General features: G+C 43.9%; 1 protein-coding gene across 1 annotated transcript; it reads right to left on the bottom strand.

Annotated features, from left to right (window-relative positions):
• Positions 1–3,199: 3,199 nt before the first annotated feature.
• On the bottom strand, positions 3,200–6,694 carry LOC132885499 (serine protease 27-like). The gene is made up of 7 exons (XM_060920214.1): positions 6,617–6,694; positions 6,279–6,299; positions 5,999–6,170; positions 5,609–5,877; positions 4,217–4,356; positions 3,892–4,067; positions 3,200–3,780 (listed from the first exon to the last, which is right to left on the bottom strand). The coding sequence occupies exons 1-7, from the start codon at positions 6,663–6,665 to the stop codon at positions 3,729–3,731; spliced, it is 879 nt and encodes a 292-aa protein (XP_060776197.1). The 5' UTR covers positions 6,666–6,694; the 3' UTR covers positions 3,200–3,728.
• Positions 6,695–24,836: the final 18,142 nt, after the last annotated feature.

The raw sequence follows: 24,836 nt of genomic DNA, 5'->3' as shown, positions 1-24,836 counted from the left end.
GGCCAGCAGCTCCGGGACGCCTGCTGGCGGTGGCTGAGGGCCAACAACCGCGACGCCAAAGGAATCCTCGACCAGGTGGCGCTTGAACAGTTCGTCGCTCGCTTGCCAGCAGGAACTGCGGAGTGGGTCCGGTGCCACTGCCCGGCGTCGCTGGATCGAGCAGTCGAGCTGGCAGAGGACCATTTGGCACGCTCACCCACCTAACTCAGGAGAATTTGCGGCAGGCCCAGGAACGGCAAGCCCGCCTGTACAACAAGGGTACGCGCCTTAGAGAGTTCACACCGGGAGATAAGGTACTCGTACTGTTGCCCACGTCGAGCTCCAAATTGATCGCCAAGTGGCAAGGACCCTTTGAGGTCACACGGCGAGTCGGGGACGTCGACTATGAGGTGAGGCGAATGGACAGGGGTGGGGCGCTACAGATTTACCACCTCAATCTGCTTAAACTCTGGAATGAGGAGGTCCCCGTGGCGTTGGTGTCGGTGGTTCCGGAGAAGGCCGAGCTGGGGCCGGAGGTTCAAAAGGGAACATTGGCATCACGTACCTCTCCGGTCCCCTGTGGAGACCACCTCTCCCTGACCCAACTCACGGAGGTCGCCCAGTTGCAGGCCGAGTTTTCGGATGTGTTCTCGCCCCTGCCCGGTCGCACTAACCTCATAGAGCACCACATCGAGACGCCCCCGGGGGTGGTAGTGCGTAGCCGCCCTTACAGGCTACCCGAACACAAAAAAAGGTGGTTCGGGAAGAACTTCAGACCATGCTCGAAATGGGCATCGTCGAGGAGTCCCACAGTGACTGGAGCAGCCCGGTGGTCTTGGTACCCAAGGCCGACGGGTCGGTCCGGTTTTGTGTGGAGTATAGGAAAGTCAACGCGGTGTCTAAATTTGACGCGTACCCAATGCCTCGTATTGACAAGCTGCTCGATCGACTAGGCACGGCTCGCTTTTATTTGACACTGGATTTGACGAAGGGATATTGGCAGATCCCCTTGACTCCACTATCCCGAGAAAAAACGGCCTTTTCCACACCGTTTGGGTTACACCAATTCGTCACACTTCCGTTTGGGCTGTTTGGGGCACCCGCTACGTTTCAGCGGCTGATGGATCGGGTCCTCCGCCCCCACGCCACCTATGCGGCTGCCTATCTGGATGACATCATCATATATAGTAATGACTGGCCGAGGCACTTGGAACACCTAAGGGCCGTCCTTAGGTCGCTGAGGCGGGCGGGTCTCACAGCCAACCCAAAGAAGTGTGCGATTGGGCGGGTGGAAGTACGGTATCTGGGCTTCCACTTGGGCAACGGGCAGGTGCGTCCCCAAATTAATAAGACCGCAGCAATTGCGGCCTGCCCGAGGCCCAAGACCAAAAAGGGGGTGAGACAGTTCCTGGGGCTGGCTGGCTATTATCGTAGGTTTATACCTAATTATTTGGACGTCACCAGCCCGCTGACTGACCTCACTAAAAAGGGAGCACCAGATCCGGTCCAGTGGACAGAGCAGTGTCAGCGGGCTTTCTCTGAGGTAAAGGCTGCACTGTGTGGGGGGCCACTTTTACACTCCCCTGACTTCTCTCTCCCTTTTATGTTACAGACGGATGCGTCGGACAGAGGGCTGGGGGCCGTTTTGTCCCAGCAGGTGGAGGGGGAGGACCGCCCGGTCCTTTACATCAGTCGGAAGCTGTCAGTGCGTGAGGGGCGCTACAGCACGATTGAGAAGGAGTGCCTGGCGATCAAGTGGGCGGTCCTCGCCCTCCGTTACTACCTGCTGGGGCGCCCTTTCACCCTCTGTTCGGACCACGCGCCCCTCCAGTGGCCCCACCGCATGAAGGATGCCAACGCGTGGATCATCCGTTGGTATCTGGCACTCCAACCCTTCAACTTCAAGGTGGTCCACAGGCCGGGGGCACAGATGGTTGTGGCGGACTTCCTCTCCCGTCAAGGGGCGGGGGGGAGTCGGCTGCAGGCCGGACGGGCGCCCGGCCTGAGTCGGGCGGTGGGGGTATGTGGCAGCGGGGGCGTGGTCAAGCGCCGGTCTGTGACAGGAGGGCAGAGTCAGGGAAGGTAAGTGGCAGAATCACTTCACCTGAGAGCAATTAACCTGTGTTTGTGTGTCTTCCCAGTGACCGCGCCCTATATGAGGAGGGAGAGTGAGAGCGGAGGTAGCTCATCTCCAGACCAGACTCCGGTTGTGTGTGTGTGTGTCTGAGTGGGAAGTTGTTCACTGAAAAGTGTAGCAATAAACGCCATATTAACCAACCTCATCTCTGTCCTGCCGTCCTCTGTGCTCCACCCCTTCGTTAGAACTGTTACAATTCCATACATACAGAATTCCAACAAATGGAATTATATAGTAAACAAAAGTGTTTAAAACATGTTTGATATTTTCAATTCTTCAAAGTATCCAGTGTTTTCCTTGATGACGCTGTACACACTATTGGTATTTTCTTAGCCAGCTTCATGAGGTCGTCACCTGGAATGCTTTTCAATTAACAGGTGTGCCTCGTCAAAACGTAATTAGTGGATGAGTCTCTTGCCTTCTTAATGTGTTTAAGATCAAACAGTAAATAGTAAATAATAAAAATGTAGTAAATAGCCCAATTCTACAACTGTAGTAATTCATATTAAGTCAAGAACCGAACAACTAAATAAAGAGAAACAACATCCATCGTTATTTTAATACATGAAGTGTCTTAATTAATAAAAATAAAGAAAACAACTGAATTAGAAGGTGTGGCCAAACTTTTCACTGGTACTGGATATACATCATGGCACTGAAATTTCTAACAATATCTAGTTTTCTTAAGTCTAATGCATGGCTGATGCCCTTCATCTCGCAACAAGATTCCATGTCACCACTGTGGGCTGAGGGACACCTGGTTGTGTTTGTGACCCAGTCACCAAATGCTTGCCTGTGGACAATCCAGGTTGGGTACACTGTCTCTTTTTTGTACCTTTCATGGGGTTGTTTGTAATTGTTCTTTGTTTGATCTCTCCCCTCATATCTGTTCACAAATGTTGGCTGACTGGGAGCATAGCCCTGTGGTAGACATGTCCTTTCGCCCTTTTACAAAGTCTTAATCCACAAAGGCAGTCATACTTTTATTGCAGTAAAAAGCTTTAGAAATGGATCTGCTTGAGGCAAAATTTAATTTATCCCAAATAAGTCCACAACTGAAATAAAGACGCAGCAACTGAGACATTCATTCATGTGCCTGAAATTTAATTATTTTAAATACACAAATTATATAATAATTACAAAGCTTCTTAAATATAAGATACATTCTTAAATATAATATACATCAAAAGTTTTGTTCATCTCCAGTAAAAAAATAAAAAAAATAAATATACACAGCTGTAGTAAAAAAAAATCTCAAATGCTGTTGTTAAATGAAAATGCTTTCAATACTGCCACTCTTGCACATTTTTTATCTTCGTTTATCACAGTTCTTGTTTTTAGCACTATTAATGCACATTCACATGTACAAAGTGCACACACACACACACACACACACACACACACACACACACACACACACACACACTTTATATATATTATATATATAAAGTTGTTACTTTTTATCTGTATATTGTAAAGTCGCCTTGTTCTTGGGATTTTTAAAAAAAAATCTATTTTATGTTTTTCCTTTCACATGTCTGATAACTTGCTGCTGCAACAAGACAATTTCCTAACTTGCGATCAATAAAGTAAATCAATCGAATAAATCGATCTATCTTCTTGATCCATCAGTCCTTCTACCAGTCAGTCCACCATGTTCATACCTGCCAAGACACAAGAACACATTATGACCAAGATTTAGTGGATTGCTGTTAAAGCCAGTCAGTGAATCATGACCTGAATTTATTATATATAATCATGACCAAATAATTTACCTGACAAATCCAGGAAGGTTTTCTTTGATGATGCTGGATATCCAAATCTGGTACTGAGACACCAGAGTATACACACCAGGTGAGCTATGCTGAGCACAGCCCTTATCCCAGCTAGTGATACCAGTCTGAATCCAGGCCGCACCCAGCTTAGTCACCATCGGACCACCAAAATCCCCCTTTCAAAAGAGAAAAGTTTTGTTGTAATCTGTGTTTTGTAGACATGATGCAAAGGGCCACACACAATTCTATTATGCATTCACACAAGAAGGTTGATCAAGGTTATATTATTCAGATATTTGTTCATATTCCACAATGTTGTGTGTACCTGGCAGGTATCTGGGCCTCCATGTAGATAACCAGCACAGATCATGTTTGCGGTAATGGATCCAGGACCCGTTAGATAATCACAAAGATATGGATTAACAATCGGCGCCATTGTCTCTTGAAGCACACCAGATGAAGGAACTACACACAAACAATCACACATAAACATCATTATCTATGAAAAAGGTATCAGCTTATATTCATATATCTGTCTGTATGCATTTGTGTAGTTACAACAGCCTAATGGAGCCCACTTCTGACTTCCCAAACCCAAAACTTAGTTTCAGAGATCAGCTGAGACAGTTTGATTGCAAGTCTGGGATTAAAATCGGACCAAAAACCATGCCTTTAGAGGAGTTCGTTTAAACTAGAACAATAGGGAATACCAGTTGCACCACAGACACTTAAAATTCTTCACAACCAGTCATATATAAAGATATCAAAGATGAAAATGTTTTCAAATCTATAACACAATCTGGCATAAAGAGGAAACACTACACACATGATTGAGACAAGACACAGGAAAGTGTTAATGGCCATATTTTGTTTTTTTTTTCCCCAAGAATTCAATTCATTAATTTGTTCCTCTTTGGTAATGCTTTATTCTGGTCAGGGTCATGTAATTAATATCCTAGGTTTATAGTTGGAGAATTCACTCAAGACAAGACACCAGCCCGTCACAGGACACCATGCACACACAGTCATTTACACCTACCTACATGATTTTGGAATGCATTGCATTTAGAAGACACTCTTATCCAGAGCAATGTACAACATACACAGAGCAGCATAGGGAGCAGTTGGGGTTAGGTGCCTGGTCCAGGGATTTGAACCAGCAACCTTTTGGTCCCAAAGCTGCTTCTCTAAGCATTAGGCTATGGCTTCCCCAGAGCTCAGGATTGAACTGGGAACCTTGGAGCTGTGAGGCAGCAATGCTACCATCTACATTACTATGCTTCCAATCATTTTTTTAGTGTAATATAATTATTTCCATTTCAAACATACAATGTACAGTGGTATAGCCTCACTGGACTTATGTTCTACTGGTGCAACTGACTGCTGGACCACAGAAAGCAACTATTTGCAATACTCCAACTCATAAGCTTTGGAAATTAGGAGGAGACAGGCCAGATAGAGAAATGCATGGAAACCTCTTCTGATATACAGTTGTTCCAGCCCCAGACATGTTACATTTATGATTTAATGGTCAGCTTGTTAGGACCTGTAGGCTGTTTAAGTATTGCCTAAACACTTCCCAATTCAAACACTCCAGAATGTTTTCTCTCAGACACTACTCATGGTCAGTTACTGATGACTTTTGGTGTTACTCTAAAGAGAACACATTCATTATATTTCATATGTACAGATCCATGGTTTTGTGTCTGTAGTTTACCTGGCAAGTTAATGCTTCCCCAGCCTGTGATCCAGCTTATGGTGCCATCAAAAAAACTGCTGCCTTGTCCAGCTAGGCACACTGGTCTGATGTAGTCTGAGAAGGTGACAGAAGCTTGCAGACGCAGAAGCGCAATGTCATTGTTTTTGGTTGTGCTGTTGTAGTTGGGGTGAAGAATCACCTTTTTAATACGTCTAGTAATCTGATTGGGATTGGAGCCATTCAAAGTCTGTTTCCCCAAATACACAATCACAGCAGAATTTCTTTTCCTGAAAGAAAGAAAGAAAGAAAGAAAGAAAGAAAGAAAGAAAGATGTTCGGTTATTTGTTCCGTCAGCTCTTTGAGTTGTGTCAGTGCAGTGTTATTTGCAGAAATGTGTGTGAATTTAACCTGGAGAAACAGCTGGCTGATGTCAGAACCCAGTCTTTGTTGATGAGGGATCCTCCACAGAAATGGCCACCACGTTTACCAGGCCTCTGTAAACTAACCTGCCATGGCCATGACCCTTCTGAAGCATCATGTCCACCCACAATACGGGTATTAAAAGGTGCACGACCACATACTGAGAAAAGGAAAAACTCAATTACACATGTGTATTTTTTTTTCTTTTCAATGATTGAGTAGAACAGAACAGAACTTAACATGGCTTAAGATTAAGATAAGTACTTACCATTGAGTTGTGAAAGACAACCTGTCGTGTGAAAGGATCACAAAGAATATGTTACAAAATGTGACTCTGATGCTGTTGTAAATTACAATGAATACATACAATGTCACTATAAAATCCATCAATATTTAGTAAGTTGGTGATCAGATAACTTGTAAAGAATGCCCTTTCTCATTAGTAAGACACAAAAGTTTTGAATCTGTTTAAAATTCATTTGAATTACATTTTGCTGGCAACATAATTTAATACTCTGTTTTCCTGTACTCTGATCTACTTTACTCAAGCAAACAAGCAAAAATAAATAGAGAAACATTTATCAGCTAAAAGTAATAATACCTTACCTGTTAAATATAAGACCAAGGCCAAAACCACACACTGAAATTTCAGCATATTTGCATTCAGCCCTCTGTCTTGTCTGTGTCACTTGGAAGGTGTTCTTGTTCTTCCTTGACATGCTTTTATAACTACTCAGTCTTCCATTGGTCTGATGTGTCAGACCTATATCATTGGAAATCACCCACAACAACATAATCCTGTTGAAGCGCATAGCATGCAATTATCTTCATGAAAGGAATGACACGATTGACAAAACAAAATCACAAAACATGGAATGAGGTTATAGCAAAACACTTCCTCAACAGTAATGGGGAAAAACTCAACACCTCCTGCTGAATACAATATAGTGTAGCATTATAGTTAAATTTTATTTGTATAATACTTTTAACAATAGACATTGTTACAAATCAGTGTTATAGAAGTCCAGGTGTTGACTCTGATCTCTAGATAACATGCCAGAAATGGCAGAGGTGAAGAAAAACTCCATGAGACAGCATGACAAAGAAATTTTGAGAGGAACTTTAAGAGGACCACAAAAAGGACCCCTTCCTCTTTTCATAGATGACATATCAAATGTTTAAACTGAGGAAATGTATCATTTAAAGAGAAAAATTAGGTGATTTTAAATTTCATGACAACAACACATCACAAAAAAGTTGGGACAAGGCCATGTTTACCACTGTGAGACATCCCCTTTTCTCTTTACAACAGTCTGTAAACGTCTGGGGACTGAAGAGACAAGTTGCTCAAGTTTAGGGATAGGAATGTTAACCCATTCTTGTCTAATGTAGGATTCTAGTTGCTCAACTGTCTTAGGTCTTTTTTGTCGTATCTTCCGTTTTATGATGCACCAAATGTTTTCTATGGGTGAAAGATCTGGACTGCAGGCTGGCCAGTTCAGTACCCGGACCCTTCTTCTATGCAGCCATGATGCTGTAATTGATGCAGTATGTGGTTTGGCATTGTCATGTTGGAAAATGCAAGGTCTTCCCTGAAACAGATGTCATCTGGATGGGAGCATATGTTGCTCTAGAACCTGGATATACCTTTCAGCATTGATGGTGTCTTTCCAGATGTGTAAGCTGCCAATGCCACCCCATACCATCAGAGATGCAGGCTTCTGAACTGAGCGCTGATAACAACTTGGGTTGTCCTTCTCCTCTTTAGTCCGAATGACACGGCGTCCCTGATTTCCATAAAGAACTTCAAATTTTGATTCGTCTGACCACAGAACAGTTTTCCACTTTGCCACAGTCCATTTTAAATGAGCCTTGGCCCAGAGAAGATGTCTGCGCTTCTGGATCACATTTAAATATGGCTTCTTCTTTGAACTATAAAGTTTTAGCTGGCAACGGCGGATGGCACGGTGAATTGTGTTCACAGATAATGTTCTCTGGAAATATTCCTGAGCCCATTTTGTGATTTCCAATACAGAAGCATGCCTGTATGTGATGCAGTGCCGTCTAAGGGCCCGAAGATCACGGGGACCCGGTATGGTTTTCTGGCCTTGACCCTTGCGCACAGAGATTCTTCCAGATTCTGTTGCCTTGTTTTATGTGCTGGTTAGTCAAATTGCTTCCCTGCACTGTACTCTGGGTGTGGTACCACTGGTGTTTTGGCTCCATTTATGAGCGGCGTTAGGCTAAGGTGGCTTTGCAGTGTGGCTTAGCAGAGAAGCTACAACTCTCTCCATTACTTTAACAAGTACTCAGTGTACCTTGACAACTGAGTTTCTTCACAGATATGTTTCTATGCACTTTGGGATGAGATCCCTTCGACTAGTGCGGGAGTATGAGAGGACTTCCAGAAAACTGGCAGACATCTTAGCCAGAGTGGATCATTCATTTTTGTCAACCTGGAACGACCATCATTGAACAGAGGTGGGTGTCTATGACATCTTATCAGCTGCCCACAATGCAGCCATCAGCATTCTGATTCAGATTCTATGATGATCCATGAGAGAATAAATATTGGATACTCCCGAGTAGTCAGACAGAACTGAGGATGCCTTTTGGAGGAGAGGCGAAACATTTTCAAGAATCGTCAAGCAAGTCCAGTTGCTCTCTTCAACAACCACAGATTACTATGTACTTGGACGACTGAGTTTCTTCACAGATATGTTTCTACGCACTTTGGGATGAGATCCCTTCGACTGGTGCGGGAGTATGAGAGGACTTCCAGAAAACTGGCAGACATCTTAGCCAGAGTGGATCGTTCATTTTTGTCAACCTGGAACGACCATCATTGAACAGAGGTGGGTGTCTATGACATCTTATCAGCCGCCCACAATGCAGCCATCAGCATTCTGATTCGAATTCTATGATGATCCATGAGAGAATAAATATTGGATACTCCCTAGTAGTCAGACAGAACTGAGGATGCCTTTCGGAGGAGAGGCGAAACGTTTTCAAGAATCGTCAAGTAAGTCCAGTTGCTCTCTTCAACCAACCACAGATTACTATGTACCTGGACGACTGAGTTTCTTCATTCATAAATGGAGCCAAAACACCAGCGGTACCACACCCAGAGTACAGTGCAGGGAAGCAATTTGACTAACCAGCACATAAAACAAGGCAACAGCGTAGTAAATGGTGGAAACTCACCACTACTGAAGTCAAGCGGGTGGAAAGAAAGCGGGGGCTCGCAGGCAGATTAGCTACAGGTGATTGCAAAAAGTCAGTGTCAAAACCAAGCAAGATGAGTCTGAAATAAACCAAAAAGAAACAAGATGGATTTGCAACACATTGCCAAAAATCAGAAGCACAGTAAAGAAAACAAAAAAAAAGAAAGAAAATGCCAGGGAGAAGAGGCAGCAAACTCGCAAACTACGTACTCTCAACTGGAAAAATGCCAGAGATGAAGACATTTGAATTTGCGCTGGCTTCAGAAAGAAGAATGTCAATGTCAAAAACATCACACCCCCGTCCCGTTGTGCCGGCTGTCCCTTTTACACTGACACCAACTCTGACTCTGTAACTCCCAATGGTTCTGGCTCAGAGGATATACAGGACATTGATGCAGAATGAAGTACAGGCTGTGTAAAAGGGGGTTTAGCCATCTATAGCCAGGAGTACCAGACAGCAAACTTGGCATACATTCTCTTCCTTGTCATTCAGAGCAACACGAACCATTCAACTACAACTAGGGACACCAGATCCAATCCTTCACACATTTATATACATAAAATGAGACTCGGGACACCAGATCCAATCCTTCACACATCATCTGATCTTTCCTTCATAACTTCATACATGTTAAAGCTGCTCTCTGTGGGGGCAATCTGCTCCACTTTTCTAACTTTCCTTTTTTTGTGTTGCATACCAGCAGGCTGGGGGCCAATTTGTCCGAGGTGGTGGATGTTGAGTTCTGCTTGATGTTATACATCAATTGGAAGCTCTCAATATGGGTGTCTAAGTACCACTGAGAAGGAGTGTCTGGGCCAACAAGAAGGTGGAATTCACTCTCTGGTGCTACTTAGTGGGCTCCCCCACCCCCGGGCAGCTCCCTGATCTGTGTTGAGGTTCTGTGGCAGGTGGGGTTGTGATTTCTTGGAGTCTGCAGCACGAGGGTGGTATATGTATATTAGTTGATTAGCATGTCAGATCTAACACCTATTTTCCCTGTTATATTAAAGAGATATGTGTGTGTGTGTGTGTGTGTGTACAAGTGTGAACGTGAGCCTGTCAAAGCAGAAGCAGCCAAGGAATGCTGCTAAGTTTCATGCTATTATGTTCTCTTGTTTTTTTCCCACATGCCTACAATAAAGCTCACATGGAATCTCAGTTGAGTACACATCCTTTTTGCATTGAGTACACATGTTTTTTGCATTGAGTACTGATACAGATACTCAAATTTTCAAAATAAAATGTTAAAGTGCTTGTGTGTCAATGATGAAAGGTGATAGTTTCAGCTCTGGTCACAAAACCAAAGGTGTGAACCAAGGGCTCATGAATCCATTTGGGTGGTAGTAATGGGCTGTTCAGATCTCTTGTAGATCTGGTTGTTGAGCATAATTTTTATTCTGTTTGTTGTGTCACTTTAAAAAAATAAAATGTTAAAGAAGACAGAAACAAAAGGAATTATAAAATCTTGTCAGACCTTTGCACACTAAGCCTTTGTGAAAGACACATGAAGATGGCTCTGGACAGTTTTGCTCTGATAGTTTAGGACCACATTCACCATGATAACTTTAGGACTGCAATGGGAAGGTCATGAACAGTTTTACACTCATGTCTCCATCAGTAAATTGTTGATAACTTCAACAAAATACACTTCATGTTAAAATTATAATGAATTTCCTGGTTACACATTACATTACATGGCATTTAGCAGATGCTCTTATCCAGAGCGATGTACAACGAATGCAAAAGTCAGGTACATGAAGTGCTGAACTTCTAGACAAGAAAGTTCTAGTGCCAACTGAACAAGTGACAACAATACCAAGTGTAATATTCTGTTGAAGTACCAATGCTCAAACAGCCAAGGAAACAAACCAACCACATAAAGTACAACTAAGAGAATTCAAAACTGCTAACGCCAGGCTAGACAGTACACAGCCTGGGTTGGTCTAGACCGAAACACAGTTACACAGTGGGCAGGGAAGAAGGGGAGAGGTGCAGCCTGAAGAAGTGAGTCTTCAGTCTACACTTGAAGGTGGTCAGGGAGTCGGCAGTTCTGACCTCAATGGGAAGGTCATTCCACCAACAGGGAACCAGGACAGACAGCAGTCTTGAGCAGGCTGGAGAGGAGGAGGGGCCACGCAACCAGTAGTAGGGGAGCGTAGGGATCTGGCTGGTGTGTAGGGGTGGATCAGACTCTGGAGATATGCTGGCCTGCTGAACAGACTCTGGAGGTATGCTAGCAGTTACACAGTTGTACTTTGTGACTCAATAGGACACAGTTATAGAAGTGAGTTGTTTATCATCACACTATCTGTTATCACCCAAATGAGGATGGGTTCCCTTTTGAGTCTGGTTCCTCTTAAGATTTCTTCCTCGTGTTGTCTGAGGGAGTTTTTCCTCACCACTGTTGCCTCAGGTTTGATCATTAGGGATAAATAAATTTATTAGGAATAAAATTAGTTCATATGTTTTTAAAATTTTTTTTTATTTTTGTTACTGATTTGACTTTGCCCAGTTCTCTGCAGTTATACTGACCCTCTCACTTTGTATAAGAAATACAAATGCTTTTGTTAGGTTTGATAGTAGAAAAAACAACTTCAGTGACTTTATGACCAAAAAAAACCCTAAGAGCCAAAAGTGACCATTTTGTACGGTTGAACTTAAAATTAGGAAAATAGGACTCACAATGAGTTCATCAAGGTTTGCCAGATTTCTGATCACACTCTCCTGTATCCAAACCAATTACCACTTCTTCTATATGATCCATTAATTCTTCATTCCCCAACTGACATGCTTTATTAGATTAGATTAGATTAGATTAGATTAGATTAGATTAGATTAGATTAGATTAGATAAAACTTTATTGATCCCTTTGGGTGGGTTCCCTCAGGGAAATTAAGATTCCAGCAGCATCATTACAGATAAACAGAGAAAATAAATAGAGAAAACTTCTAGATAAATTAAAATAAATTAAGTATTGACATATATAAAAAGAATAAGATATGGGGAAGGAGGGGGAAGAAGAAAAAAAAGGTGGGGAGAAGGGAGGGGCGGCAGCAGGAGAGATATTTCACTTCATATTGCACATTATATTGCACATTGTCCGGTATTGCTTATTGTTAGGCTAGGCTACTGCTCCTTCCCATCCTCTGTCCTCCTGTTGCCCCTCCTCCCCCCCAGAGAGGAGTTGTACAGTCTGATGGCATGAGGGACAAAGGAGTTTTTGAGTCTGTTCATCCTGCACTTGGGAAGGAGCATTCTTTCACTGAACAGGCTCCTCTGGTTGCTGATGACAGTGTGCAGAGGGTGACTGGCATCGTCCATGATGTTCAATAGTTTGTCCATAGACCTCTTCTCTGCCACCATCACCAGAGAGTCCAGCTTCATGCCGACCACAGAGCTGGCCCGCCTGATCAGTTTGTCCAGCCTGGATGTGTCCTTCTTGGATGTGCTGCCCCCCCAGCACACCAAGGTGTAAAACAGGACACTGGTGACCACAGACTGATAGAACATCCACAGGAGTTTCCTGGAGATGTTAAAGGACCACAGCCTCCTCAGGAAGTACAGCCTGCTCTGTCCCTTCCTGTATAAGTGTTTTGGTGTTGCAAGTCCAGTCCAGCTTGCTGTCCAGCCACAGCCCGAGGTACTTGTAGGAATCCACAGCCTCCACCTCGACTCCCTCGATCAGAACTGGTCGTGACCTTGGTCTGGACCTCCCAAAGTCAATGACCAGCTCCTTGGTCTTCGAGGTGTTGAGCTGCAGATGGTTCCTGTTGCACCACACGCCAAAGTCCCTCACCAGGCTCCTTTACTCCTCCTCTCTGTCATCACTGATACACCCAATGATGGCTGTGTCATCGGCAAACTTCTGAATGTGACACAGCTCCGAGTTGTAGCAGAAGTCCGCGGTGTAGAGGGTGAAGAGAAGAGGGGCCAGCACCGTGCCCTGGGGTGCTCTGGTGCTGCTAATCACAGTGTCAGACGTGATGTCCTTCAGCCTGACGTACTGCGGCCTGTCAGTGAGCTAGCTGGAGATCTAGGTGACCAGGCAGGGGTCCACTTGCATCCTGTTTAGTTTGTCCTGAAGCAATAGGGGCTGGATGGTGTTGAAGGCACTCGAGAAGTCCAAGAAGAGGATCCTCACTGTGCCATTTCCCTTATCCAGATGCGAGTGGGCTCGGTGTAGCAGGTAGAGGATGGCATCTTCCACACCGACACCTGCCCGGTATGCAAACTGCAGACAGTCCTGGGCATGTTGTACCTGGGGTCTGAGGAGGCTGAGGAAGAGCCACTCCAAAGTCTTCATCAGATGTGAAGTGAGTGCCACCGGTCGGAAGTCGTTCAGCTCACTGGGCCGATTCTTTTTGGGAACTGGAATGATACATGATGTCTTCCAGAGGGTGGGCACTCTCCCCAGCTGCAGGCTAAGGTTGAAGATGCGTTGGAGTGGTTCACCCAGTTCAGCAGCACAGGTCTTCAGTAGTCGTGGACACACCTTGTCCGGGCCTGCTGCTTTCCTGGGGTGAAGCTTCCTCAGTTGACCTCTGACCTGGTCTGCAATAATGCATGGAGGAGTCTGTGTTGAGGAGGGGGCTGCTGTGATGACTGGGGGGAGGTGTGGTGAGGGAAGAAGGAGAGATGCCTGCAGTGAGGGAGAGGGTGGGGGGGACGTGGGCTGGTTGAACCGATTGAAAAAGTCATTCAAGTAATTTGCCCTCTCCACTGTCCCCTCAATGACTCTGGTCTTTGTATTGTATTTTTTTCTTATCCGTAAATTTCATACTTCTTGGGCTTTGCCATGGTTAACTGTTACTCACCAAACCTGCCTGTTTCTGTTTTTCTTTGATTCTATCTTGCCCTTTGGTTTAGATTGTTGAATCTGTTTCTTTAACCTTTGAAAGTCTTTCTCATCTCATCTCATTATCTCATCTCATCTCATCTCGTTATCTGTAGCGGCTTTATCCTGTTCTACAGGGTTGCAGGCAAGCTGGAGCCTATCCCAGCTGACTACGGGCGAAAGGCGGGGTACACCCTGGACAAGTCGCCAGGTCATCACAGGGCTGACACATGGACACAGACAACCATTCACACTCACATTCACACCTACGGTCAATTTAGAGTCACCAGTTAACCTAACCTGCATGTCTTTGGACTGTGGGGAAACCAGAGCACCTGGAGGAAACCCACGCAGACACGGGGAGAACATGCAAACTCCAGTCCTCGCCGGCCACGGGGCTTGAACCCGGGACCTTCTTGCTGTGAGGTGACAGTGCTAACCACTATACCACCGTGCCGCCTGAAAGTCTTTCTGATTTACTTTAAATTTCAACTTGCTGAAGACATCAGTGGATTAACTGTAAAATTAAAATCAAAGGAGCAAATTGTGATTTTTCTTTTATTGTAAACCAGCAGTCTGCAAAGGTTTGATATTTTTATTATTATTATTATTATTATTAGCTATTCAGTTTTCAAGGTGGAGATTAACAGGTCCACTGGTTACAAACAATACTTTTTTTTAACAAACTCACGATTTGTTATTCAGTCTTTGTCAAACAAATCTTTGTATACAGGATTCCTGACACCTAGTGTAGGTGTAAGCATGTAAAACAATGCAGGAAGAATGTGTCTTATTGATGGTAGATCATGATAAAAAACAGCTTTGTCCATGAGCATATAAAATTGTCCAGTTTGTATAGTTCTTCATTCATAAATTTTAATAAACTTGCATCCATGAAGTCTGTGCATTCACGATTGAGGTTATAGTATAGACTTTTTTTTGCCTGAGATCTTTTTTTTCCCTAGTGGACAGGCAAATAATGCTAATAACACCACCCTCATTGGACTCTGGATCTAGTGATGATGAGTCCACCTACAGGTGGGAGATTGACCATCTGGTGACCTGGTGCAGCCAAAACAACCTGGAGCTAAATGCTACAAAAACAGTGGAAATGATTGTGGACTTCAGGAAGAACCCAGCCCCTCTTCTCCCCACCACCCTGCGTGGCTCACCAGTGGACATTGTGGAGTTCTTCCACTTCCTGGGCACCATAATCACCCAGTACTTGAAGTGGGAACTGAACATCAGTTCCCTCATGTCAAAAGCACAGCAGAGGATACACTTCCTGCAGCAGTTAAAGTTCAACTTGCCAAAGACATTGATGGAGCATTTCTACACAGCCATCATTGAGTCCATCCTCACCTCCTCCATCACCATCTAGTACACTGCTGCCTCTGCCAGGGACGAGGGTAGACTGCAGGGTACCATTCGCTCAGCAGAGAAGGTGATCAGCTGCAGCCTGCCTTCACTTGAGGACCTGTTCACCTACAGGACACTGAGGCAGGCAGGAAAGATTGTGGCTGATCCCTCCCACCCCGGACATAAACTCTTTGAGCCACTCCCCTCTGGCAGGAGGCTGCAGTCCATCAAGACCAAAACCTCACGCCACAGAAACAGTTTCTTTCCTACCGCTGCTGGTTTCATAAACATGACTAGTTACCCCCACTTACTCTGCCCCCCCTTCCCGCCAGTACCATACCTCAGACTCCTGACCCACTCTGCCCCCCCACCTCAATAAACAAGACCAGTGACCCCATTTACTCTGCCCCCCAGTTGTTTACCTGATTTGCACATTTGTTTATTTTATCTTATTGCTTAGCTAATTTGCACTTGTTTACCTGCACAGTTGTTTATTTATTTTATCTTATTTTTATCTTGTTTACTTAGTTCTTATTTCTTAATATCTTAGAATAGACTGTTTTTATGTAGCTCTTTTGTTAGAACAGCCTGTCTTTATTTAGCATTTATTTATTGAGCACCTTAACTCCAAGCCAAATCCCTTGTAGTTGCAACAATTACTTGGCAATAAAGCTTTTTCTGATTCTAACAACAACAACAACAACAACAACAACAACCCAACAACCTTGACCTCATCTCTTTTGAAAAGCATTATAACTAATGCTTAATTTCAAAATATATTTCAGCATTAGAGATCAATTGCCTGAAAAATCACATGAACATTCTGACTATTTTGTTCTGAACATTCAGATTTCATTCAGTACAAATGTTCAGAACAGAATGGTCAGAATGTTCATGTGATTTTCAGGCATTTGATCTGTAATGCTGAAATATATTTTTAAAGTAAACATTAGTTATAATGCTTTAGTAATAATTCTGATCATTCTGTTCTGAACATTCTGAATATTTTCACTGAATGAAGTCAAACAGGTTTGTATGGTTCTGCTGATACCAATTCTCAAAAATATTGCCACACCTTCCTTATCACTTTTTTCAAACCTGGTCCTTCAGGAAAGTCCCTTTCATGCATTATATTTGTAAATAACTTTTGTATTATGCATCATTTACTGCACGAGTTAGTGCATTTCCAGTCTAAGTAATTATCTGCTGGGTTATGAGCACTCATACGGGAAACACCAGGGCAGGCAAGGAAATGTTTTAAATATTATTAGTGATGATCCTGTCAAAAAGAAATTGGAAATATTTCACTCCTGTCATGGATGTTTACTACTACTATTATCATTATTATTATTATTACTCTTTATTAGAACCATCACACATTCTTTTACTTTATAAAATTTATATATTTTATAGCAATGGATCACATTAAGTCTAACTTGACATTATTTATTTATAGGTTTATCATTAATAAATACATCAGTTTTGATAATGGGGAGTTGTGAGTTCCATTGCTAAAACTGGTCAGGGTGCAGACACTTATGAATGCAAATGGGGAGAGCGGGTGCTTTGCAAACTGGTAACCAAATCCAAATCAGCAATCAGAAGATGTAGTCGGGGTCAAGCTAGGGTGGGTCAATGTGCAAATGGCATGTCAGAGATTAGGCGAGAAAACAGAGTCAAAGTAAACATGGGAAAAGTGGTCAAAGTCACAGGAGGTCAGAACTGGAAGATAAGGCTTGGTATGATCAGGTACATGGACACAGAACAATACTTTGCAACTAGCATGAGTGTTTGCTGAGGTTATATAGAGAGGTGATTACTGAGGAAATGGGAAACAGGTCCACTTCCTAGTATTTGGGAGATGAGGGACACTGTGGTGCTTGGGAAGTGTAGTCCAGAGCAGCCATGTTTGGAAGCTGCTCCGAACTCAGGTTTTTGGTGCTATTACTGATGAAACCAAAATTCTAAAAGTCACAAACCCCCTTGCTTTGCTTCATGGATTTCCAGACCCCATTTTGAGAACCACGACTGTAAATAATCAACAAACTGAAAAAAAAAACTAGCACTACTTACAAGGAAATCATAGGATAACAACAGTTACTTTGGCAATAGATAACTTATTTCACACACTTTTAAATACATAGCACTGTTTCATATGAAGACTGAGTGAAGTACCTCCTGAAAGTCTCCCAAGAAGATGTGAATGCAGCAGTATGAGTGATCCCTACTTAGATCAACAAGCTGATGTACATCACAGAAATAGTGATCATGGCAATGCTTAGCTATAAGATGGACACTAACCATAAGGTGCAATATCCATCATGGAAGAGAAGGTTGGAGGCTAAGATCAAGGTGACTCAGAGAGAAGTTAGCCAGCTATCAGAACTCTAGAAAGGTATGACAAAGAAAGGGTTACCTAAGAAATACAGCAAACTGTCCATACCTGAGGCCGTAGAGACTGCCAAATAAAGACTCACAGCCCTGGCTACCCATCTAAGAAGGTACACAAGCAAAGCTGAAGCCAGGAGAATAAATTGGATGTTCTCCACTCAACCATCAAAGGTGTACACTCAGTGGCAGGGTAATAACAACATGGTTCCAGATCCATCAAGGCTGGAGACTGAACAATACTAGAAAGGGATATGGGAGAAGGAAAAAATCACATAATGACCATGCTCAGTGGCTAATATACCTGAGAGCCAAATACAGCAATCTCCCTGAACAAGACCCAGTAACCATCACTGTGGCAGACATCCAAGTAAGAGTCTCAAAAATGAAGATGTGGACAGCACCAACACTGGCCTTAGCCTAAGGAAACCTAACCTCACTACATGAGTGCTTAGCAACACAGATGAACCAGCTGCTTGTGGATGGGACTCACCTGGAATGGCTGACTGAAGGTCAGACAGTCCTGATCCTGAAGGACCTACAGAAGGGAGCAGTCCCATCCAACTACCACCTGATAACCTGCCTATGCACAACATGGAAGCTCCTGCCAGGCATCATATCGGATAAGATGAGTAAGCATATGACTCAATACATGAGCGAGGCTCAGAAAGGAATTGGTAGGAACACCAGAGGAGTAAAATCTCAGCTACTGGTAGATAGGACAGTAGCTCAAGACTGCAGAACCAGATGCACCAATCTATGCACCAGCTGGTTTGACTACAAGAAAGCCTATGACTCAATGTCCCACACATGGATCCTGGAATGCTTGATACTGTACAACATCAACAGGACTCTCAGAACCTTCATCAAGAACTAAATGAGGCTGTGGAAAACAACCCTAGAGGCCAACTTCAAGGCAGTAACACAGGGCACCATCAAGTGTGGCATATACAAAGGAGATGGCCAGTCCCTGCTGCTGTTCTGCACAGGACTGAACCCCCTAATCCAGAAGTGGCTATGGATACAGACTATGAAATGGAGCAACCATCAGCCACCTTCTCTACATGGATGACATCAAGCTGTATGCCAGGTCTGAGCAAGACATTGACTCACTGATCCACACCACCAGGATCTGCAGCAACAACATCAGAATGTCATCTGGACTAGACAAGCATGCCCGGATGTTAACAAAGAGATGGAAGGCAGTCAAAACCGCGGGGGTGGTGCTACCAGATGGCATAATAGGAGATGTGGAAGACAAGTACCTTGGAATCCCACAGGCAAATGGCAACCATGAAGAGGCTGCTAGGAAAGCAGCAACGTCCAAATACCTACAGAGGGTAAGGCAAGGTCTGAGAAGTCAGCTGAATGAGAAGAACAAGGTCTGGGCCATCAAAGCCTATGCCCTGCTGGTCATCAGATACCCTGCTGGCATAATAAGTTAGCTGGAAGAGGAGCTAGAGGCCACTGACATCAGGACAAGAAAACTCCTGACAATGCACAGAGGGTTTCACCTCAAGTCCACCCCCCTGAGGCTGTACACTAAGAGGAATGAAGGAGGCCAAGGACTAGTGAGCATCAGAGCCACTATCCAGGATGAAACAACAAAGATCCACGAGTACATCTGGAAGATGGCCCAAATGATGACGTGCTTAGTGAATACCTCAGGCATCAAAAACCCAAGAAGGAACCCAAGAGGAACCATCATGGAAAGACAAACCACTGCATGGGATGTACCACAAGCAAATAGAAGAAGTGGCTGATATTGAAAAATCCTACCAGTGGCTGGATAAAGCTGGACAGGAAGATGGCACAGAGGCACTAATCATAGCTGCACAGGAACAGGCCCAAGGCACAAGATTGATAGAGGCCGGGGTCTACCATGCGAGACAGGACCCCAGGTGCAGACTGTGTAAAGATGCCCCTGAGACAATCCAGCACAAAACAGCAGGATGTAGCAGAAAGAGCATACATGGAATGCCATAACCAAGTGGTTGGCATAGTGTACAGAAATATCTGTGCTGAGTATGGACTGGAAGTCCCAAGGTCAAAGTGGGACACACCTCCGAAGGTGGTTGAGAATGACCAAGCTAAGATCCTGTAGGACTTCCAGATACAGATGGACAAACTGGTAATGGCGAACCAACCAGACATGGTACTGGTGGGAAACATACTGATAATTTGCCACAGGTAACAGGATTGAATTTGAATTTATATTCATCGGCGCTTCATAAAGTAAATCCAGGACAACAAAACCTTTGACATCTGAAATTATGACACGTCTTCTGGCTGATAAGCTAACTGAATGAATCTAACTGTTGCCCCACTTTCCCCACCTCAATTAATCAAATGTTTTAACATACCTTCATTCAGTGTAGCCTTCCCATGGAGATTCAAGAACCACCTGGTGGAGACAAAATAAAGTGAATAACTGCCAATAAAAGAAACCAACACCAGGGCAGATACAGTATGTTTTTGTTAAAATATCAGAATCAGAAGTACTTTATTGCCAGGTATGTTACACACATGAGGAATTTGACTCCGGTTCGACTTAGCTTTCATAGTACAGACAGAAAGAAAATATAGGAAAAAAAGAAAACACACACACACACACACACACACACACACAAAGAGTCTCACTGCAGTGAACTCCAGGGGAATAATCGCGTTTCTACAGCAACGGCCTTGAAGGCAGTGCTGGCTGGGGAGAGCCAAGATAAGATTGGAATTTGTTTAGACTTAAGATGGGCAGACGTGTCCTTTTTCGCTTAACCCACTTGTCCATTCTGGCCACCAAAATGATCCATTTCTCTTTGCAAAGCCATCAACTTCTCCATGATGTTATCAATGTTGCAACTCAAGTTCTACAGCCACAGTCAGAGCGCTGACAGCTCTGCCCACCGCCTCAATCATGTCGGGCAGCTTTGTGGGGCTTTGAACAGCTGCCACCGTTAACTGATTTCCTCAATACACCAGGGCAATGCCAAGTCCAATCAACAAAAATCCTGTGATCATGGTTCCGAATAGGTAAATATCCTCAATGTCCTCCATGGAAAGAATCGTCAAGCACACCACACACCACTTCTCCCAGGCATCCATGGTGTATCCGGCTGCAAACATTCCGGCAGGACAGGCAGGTTCCCCCGAACCCAGACTTCTCATCAAGAAGATTCTATCAATTGCGTGAAGTGACCAATTGATAAAATCCATAATTTCGATTTGGAGAACAGTGCAGGAAGGGTCTCTCAGATGAGACGAGTCCGCAGAAGCGAAGCAGGAGAGAGGCTTGTCAGGAAGGGAGAGGCTGAGAAATGAGAGATGAGAGGAAAAAACACCCACACATTCCGTTCCTATCAGGACCGGAATGTGTAGGCATTAAAAAAACCCCTCAGCGCAGCATTCCGTGAAGCACAGAGAAGAATTAACACAACAATTAATTCTGCGCTGACAAATAGTGGAGCAATATCAGAAAGGAGTTCGACAGTGTAAAATTGCAAAGAGTTTGAACATATCATCATCTACAGTGCATAATATCATCAAAAGATTCAGAGAATCTGGAAGAATCTCTGTGCATAAGGGTCAAGGCCTGAAAACCATGCTGGGTGCCCGTGATCTTCGGGCCCTTAGACGGCACTGCATCACATACAGGCATGCTTCTGTATTGGAAATCACAAAATGGGCTCAGGAATATTTCCAGAGAACATTATCTGTGAACACAATTCACCGTGCCATCCGCCGTTGCCAGCTAAAACTCTATAGTTCAAAGAAGAAGCCGTATTTAAACGTGATCCAGAAGCGCAGACATCTTCTCTGGGCCAAGGCTCATTTAAAATGGACTGTGGCAAAGTGGAAAACTGTTCTGTGGTCAGATGAATCAAAATTTGAAGTTCTTTATGGAAATCAGGGACGCCGTGTCATTCGGACTAAAGAGGAGAAGGACAACCCAAGTTGTTATCAGCGCTCAGTTCAGAAGCCTGCATCTCTGATGGTATGGGGTGGCATTGGCAGCTTACACATCTGGAAAGACACCATCAATGCTGAAAGGTATATCCAGGTTCTAGAGCAACATATGCTCCCATCCAGACGACGTCTGTTTCAGGGAAGACCTTGCATTTTCCAACATGACAATGCCAAACCACATACTGCATCAATTACAGCATCATGGCTGCATAGAAGAAGGGTCTGGGTACTGAACTGGCCAGCTTGCAGTCCAGATCTTTCACCCATGGAAAACATTTGGCACATCATAAAACGGAAGATATGACAAAAACGACCTAAGACAGTTGAGCAACTAGAATCCTACATTAGACAAGAATGGGTTAACATTCCTATCCCTAAACTTGAGCAACTTGTCTCCTCAGTCCCCAGACATACAGACTGTTGTAAAGAGAAAAGGGGATGTCTCACAGTGATAAACATGGCCTAGTCCCAACTTTTTTGAGATGTGTAGTAAAAGTTCATTATGTCTACCTATTGAAACTATTCTTTAAATTCGTTTTTTAAGACAAGGATTTTTTAAGATGTTACCTTGACAGTTTCAGCGATAAACTTGCGCCTTCTTCAAACAGTCCCTGTTTGAAGAAGGCGGAAGTTTATCGCCAAAACTGTCAAGGTAACATCTTAAAAAATCCTTGTCTTAAAAAACGAATTTAAAGAATATTTTTTTGAGATGTGTTGTTGTCATGAAATTTAAAATCACCTAATTTTTCTCTTTAAATGATACATTTTCTCAGTTTAAACATTTGATATGTCATCTATGTTCTATTCTGAATAAAATATGGAATTTTGAAACTTCCACATCATTGAATTCCATTTTTATTTACAATTTGTATTTTGTCCCAACTTTTTTGGAATCGGGGTTGTAGATGTACTGAGGTAAAGTTTGGTGTTCCACAAGGTTCTGTCTTGGGTCCACTGCTTTTGTCTTTATATACAGTATGCTACCTCTGGGTGATATTATTTGTAAACATTGTATTAGTTTCCACTGTTATGCTGATGACAGTTGTACGTTTCAACAAAACTTGATGAGAGACACCAGCTTAATAGAATTGAGGAATGTGTGAAGGACATTAGACACTGGATGCTTATTAACTTCCTTCTGCTAAACTCTGACAAGACTGAAGTACTTGTACTCGGACCACATGCAGCTAGAAGTAAGTTTTCTGATTACACAGTAACTCTGGATGGCCTTTCTGTTTCTTCATGTGCAGCAGTAAAAAACCTCGGAGTGATTATTGACCCCAGTCTTTCATTCGAAACTCACATTGATAACATCACCTGGATAGCTTTCTTTCATCTCAGAAATATTGCTAAGATAAGAAATTTAATGTCACTACATGACGCAGAAAACCTAGTTCATTCTTTCGTTACCTCCAGGTTGGATTATTGTAATGCCTTACTGTCTGTATGTTCCAATAAGTGCATAAACAAGCTCCAGTTAGTTCAAAATGCAGCAGCAAGAGTCCTTACTAGAACTAGAAAATATGACCACATCACCCCTGTCTTATCCACACTGCATTGGCTCCCAATCAAATTTTGTATTGATTATAAAATACTACTATTGACCTTTAAAGCACTGAATGGTCTCGCACCACAGTACCTGAGTGAACTTCTGCTCCTCTATGACCCGCCACGCCTACTTAGATCAAAAGGTGCAGGCTATCTGCTGGTACCTCGTATAGTGAAGGCTACATCAGGGGGCAGAGCCTTTTCTTACAAAGCCCCACAGTTATGGAACAGCCTTCCAAGTAGTGTTTGGGACTCAGACACAGTCTCAGTGTTTAAGTCTAGGCTGAAAACATATCTGTTTAGTCAAGCCTTTTGTTAATGGTGTTTATGAGGTAAAGGTATAGATCTGGAGGGTCCTCAGACAGAGTGTTTTGGTAAACTGGGATGTATGGATGCTGTCAGTCCCCACTCACTTGCTCACTCGAATTTGTTGACAGTGTAGTGGCTGCTGCTTTATGTCCCAGGGCTCCCTCATGCCTGTGTTACCTTCTGGCTCTCCCCTTTTAGTTATGCTGTCATAGTTAATTGCCAGAGTCCCTGCTTGTACTCAGTGCAATATGTATACTGTTCCTACTTATTCAGGTGACATTGGGCATACCTAACAACCTGTGTTTTATCTCTCTTCCCCCCCCCCCCCCCCCCAAATCTGTCCCTCTGAGTTACATGTTGGTCCTGGGATCGAGATGCTGAACCTCTTCTGCTCCTCGGACCTGCCTGATCCATCCTGGTGCCCTGTGTCTGGTTGGAGTCTCATCGCATTGCTCCTGTGGAGTGCAGCCCCATGTGGACAGTTGGGGGTCGCACCTGGAGGATGCTCTGGACTCTTGCAGTGGTGCTTTTGTGGCTGGGGACTGCAGTTGACTTGCTGACTTTAGGACTGCAGTTGACTTGCTGATTTTGGGACTGCGGTTGTTGTGAACAGTTTTGCGCTCAGGTTTCCGTTGGTGGGGGTTTATAGCATCAACGAAGCTGACTTTATTAGGACTGTTAATGTTATAGTCATGTTGTCTGTTGTTGCCCGAATGGGGATGGGTTCCCTTTTGAGTCTGGTTCCTTTCAAGGTTTCTTCCTCATGTCATCTGAAGGAGTTTTGCCTTGCCACCGTCACCACAGGCTTGCTCATTGGGGATAGATTAGGGATAAAATTAGCTTATATTTTAAGTTGTTCAAATTCTGTAAAGCTGCTTTGTGATAATGTTTATTGTTAAAAGCACTATACAAATATAGGGTGGCACGGTGGTGTAGTGGTTAGCATGGTCGCCTCACAGCAAGAAGGTTCTGGGTTCGAACCCAGTGGCTGGCGAGGGCCTTTCTGTATGGAGTTTGCATGTTCTCCCCATGTCTGCGTGGGTTTCCTCCAGGTGCTCTGGTTTCCCCCACAATCCAAAGACATGCAGTTAGGTTGACGTGGGGCGGCCTTGGGCTGAGGTGCCCTCGAGCAAGGTACCTGACCCCTGACTGCTCCCTGGGTGCTCTGGTGTGGCTGCCCACTGCTCTGGGTGTGTGTGTTTG

This window comes from Neoarius graeffei, chromosome 4 (assembly GCF_027579695.1).
Source record: "Neoarius graeffei isolate fNeoGra1 chromosome 4, fNeoGra1.pri, whole genome shotgun sequence".
Taxonomy (NCBI): domain Eukaryota; kingdom Metazoa; phylum Chordata; class Actinopteri; order Siluriformes; family Ariidae; genus Neoarius; species Neoarius graeffei.
Note: the sequence above shows the minus strand (reverse complement) of the source record. Positions and strands in the feature narration are given on the sequence as shown.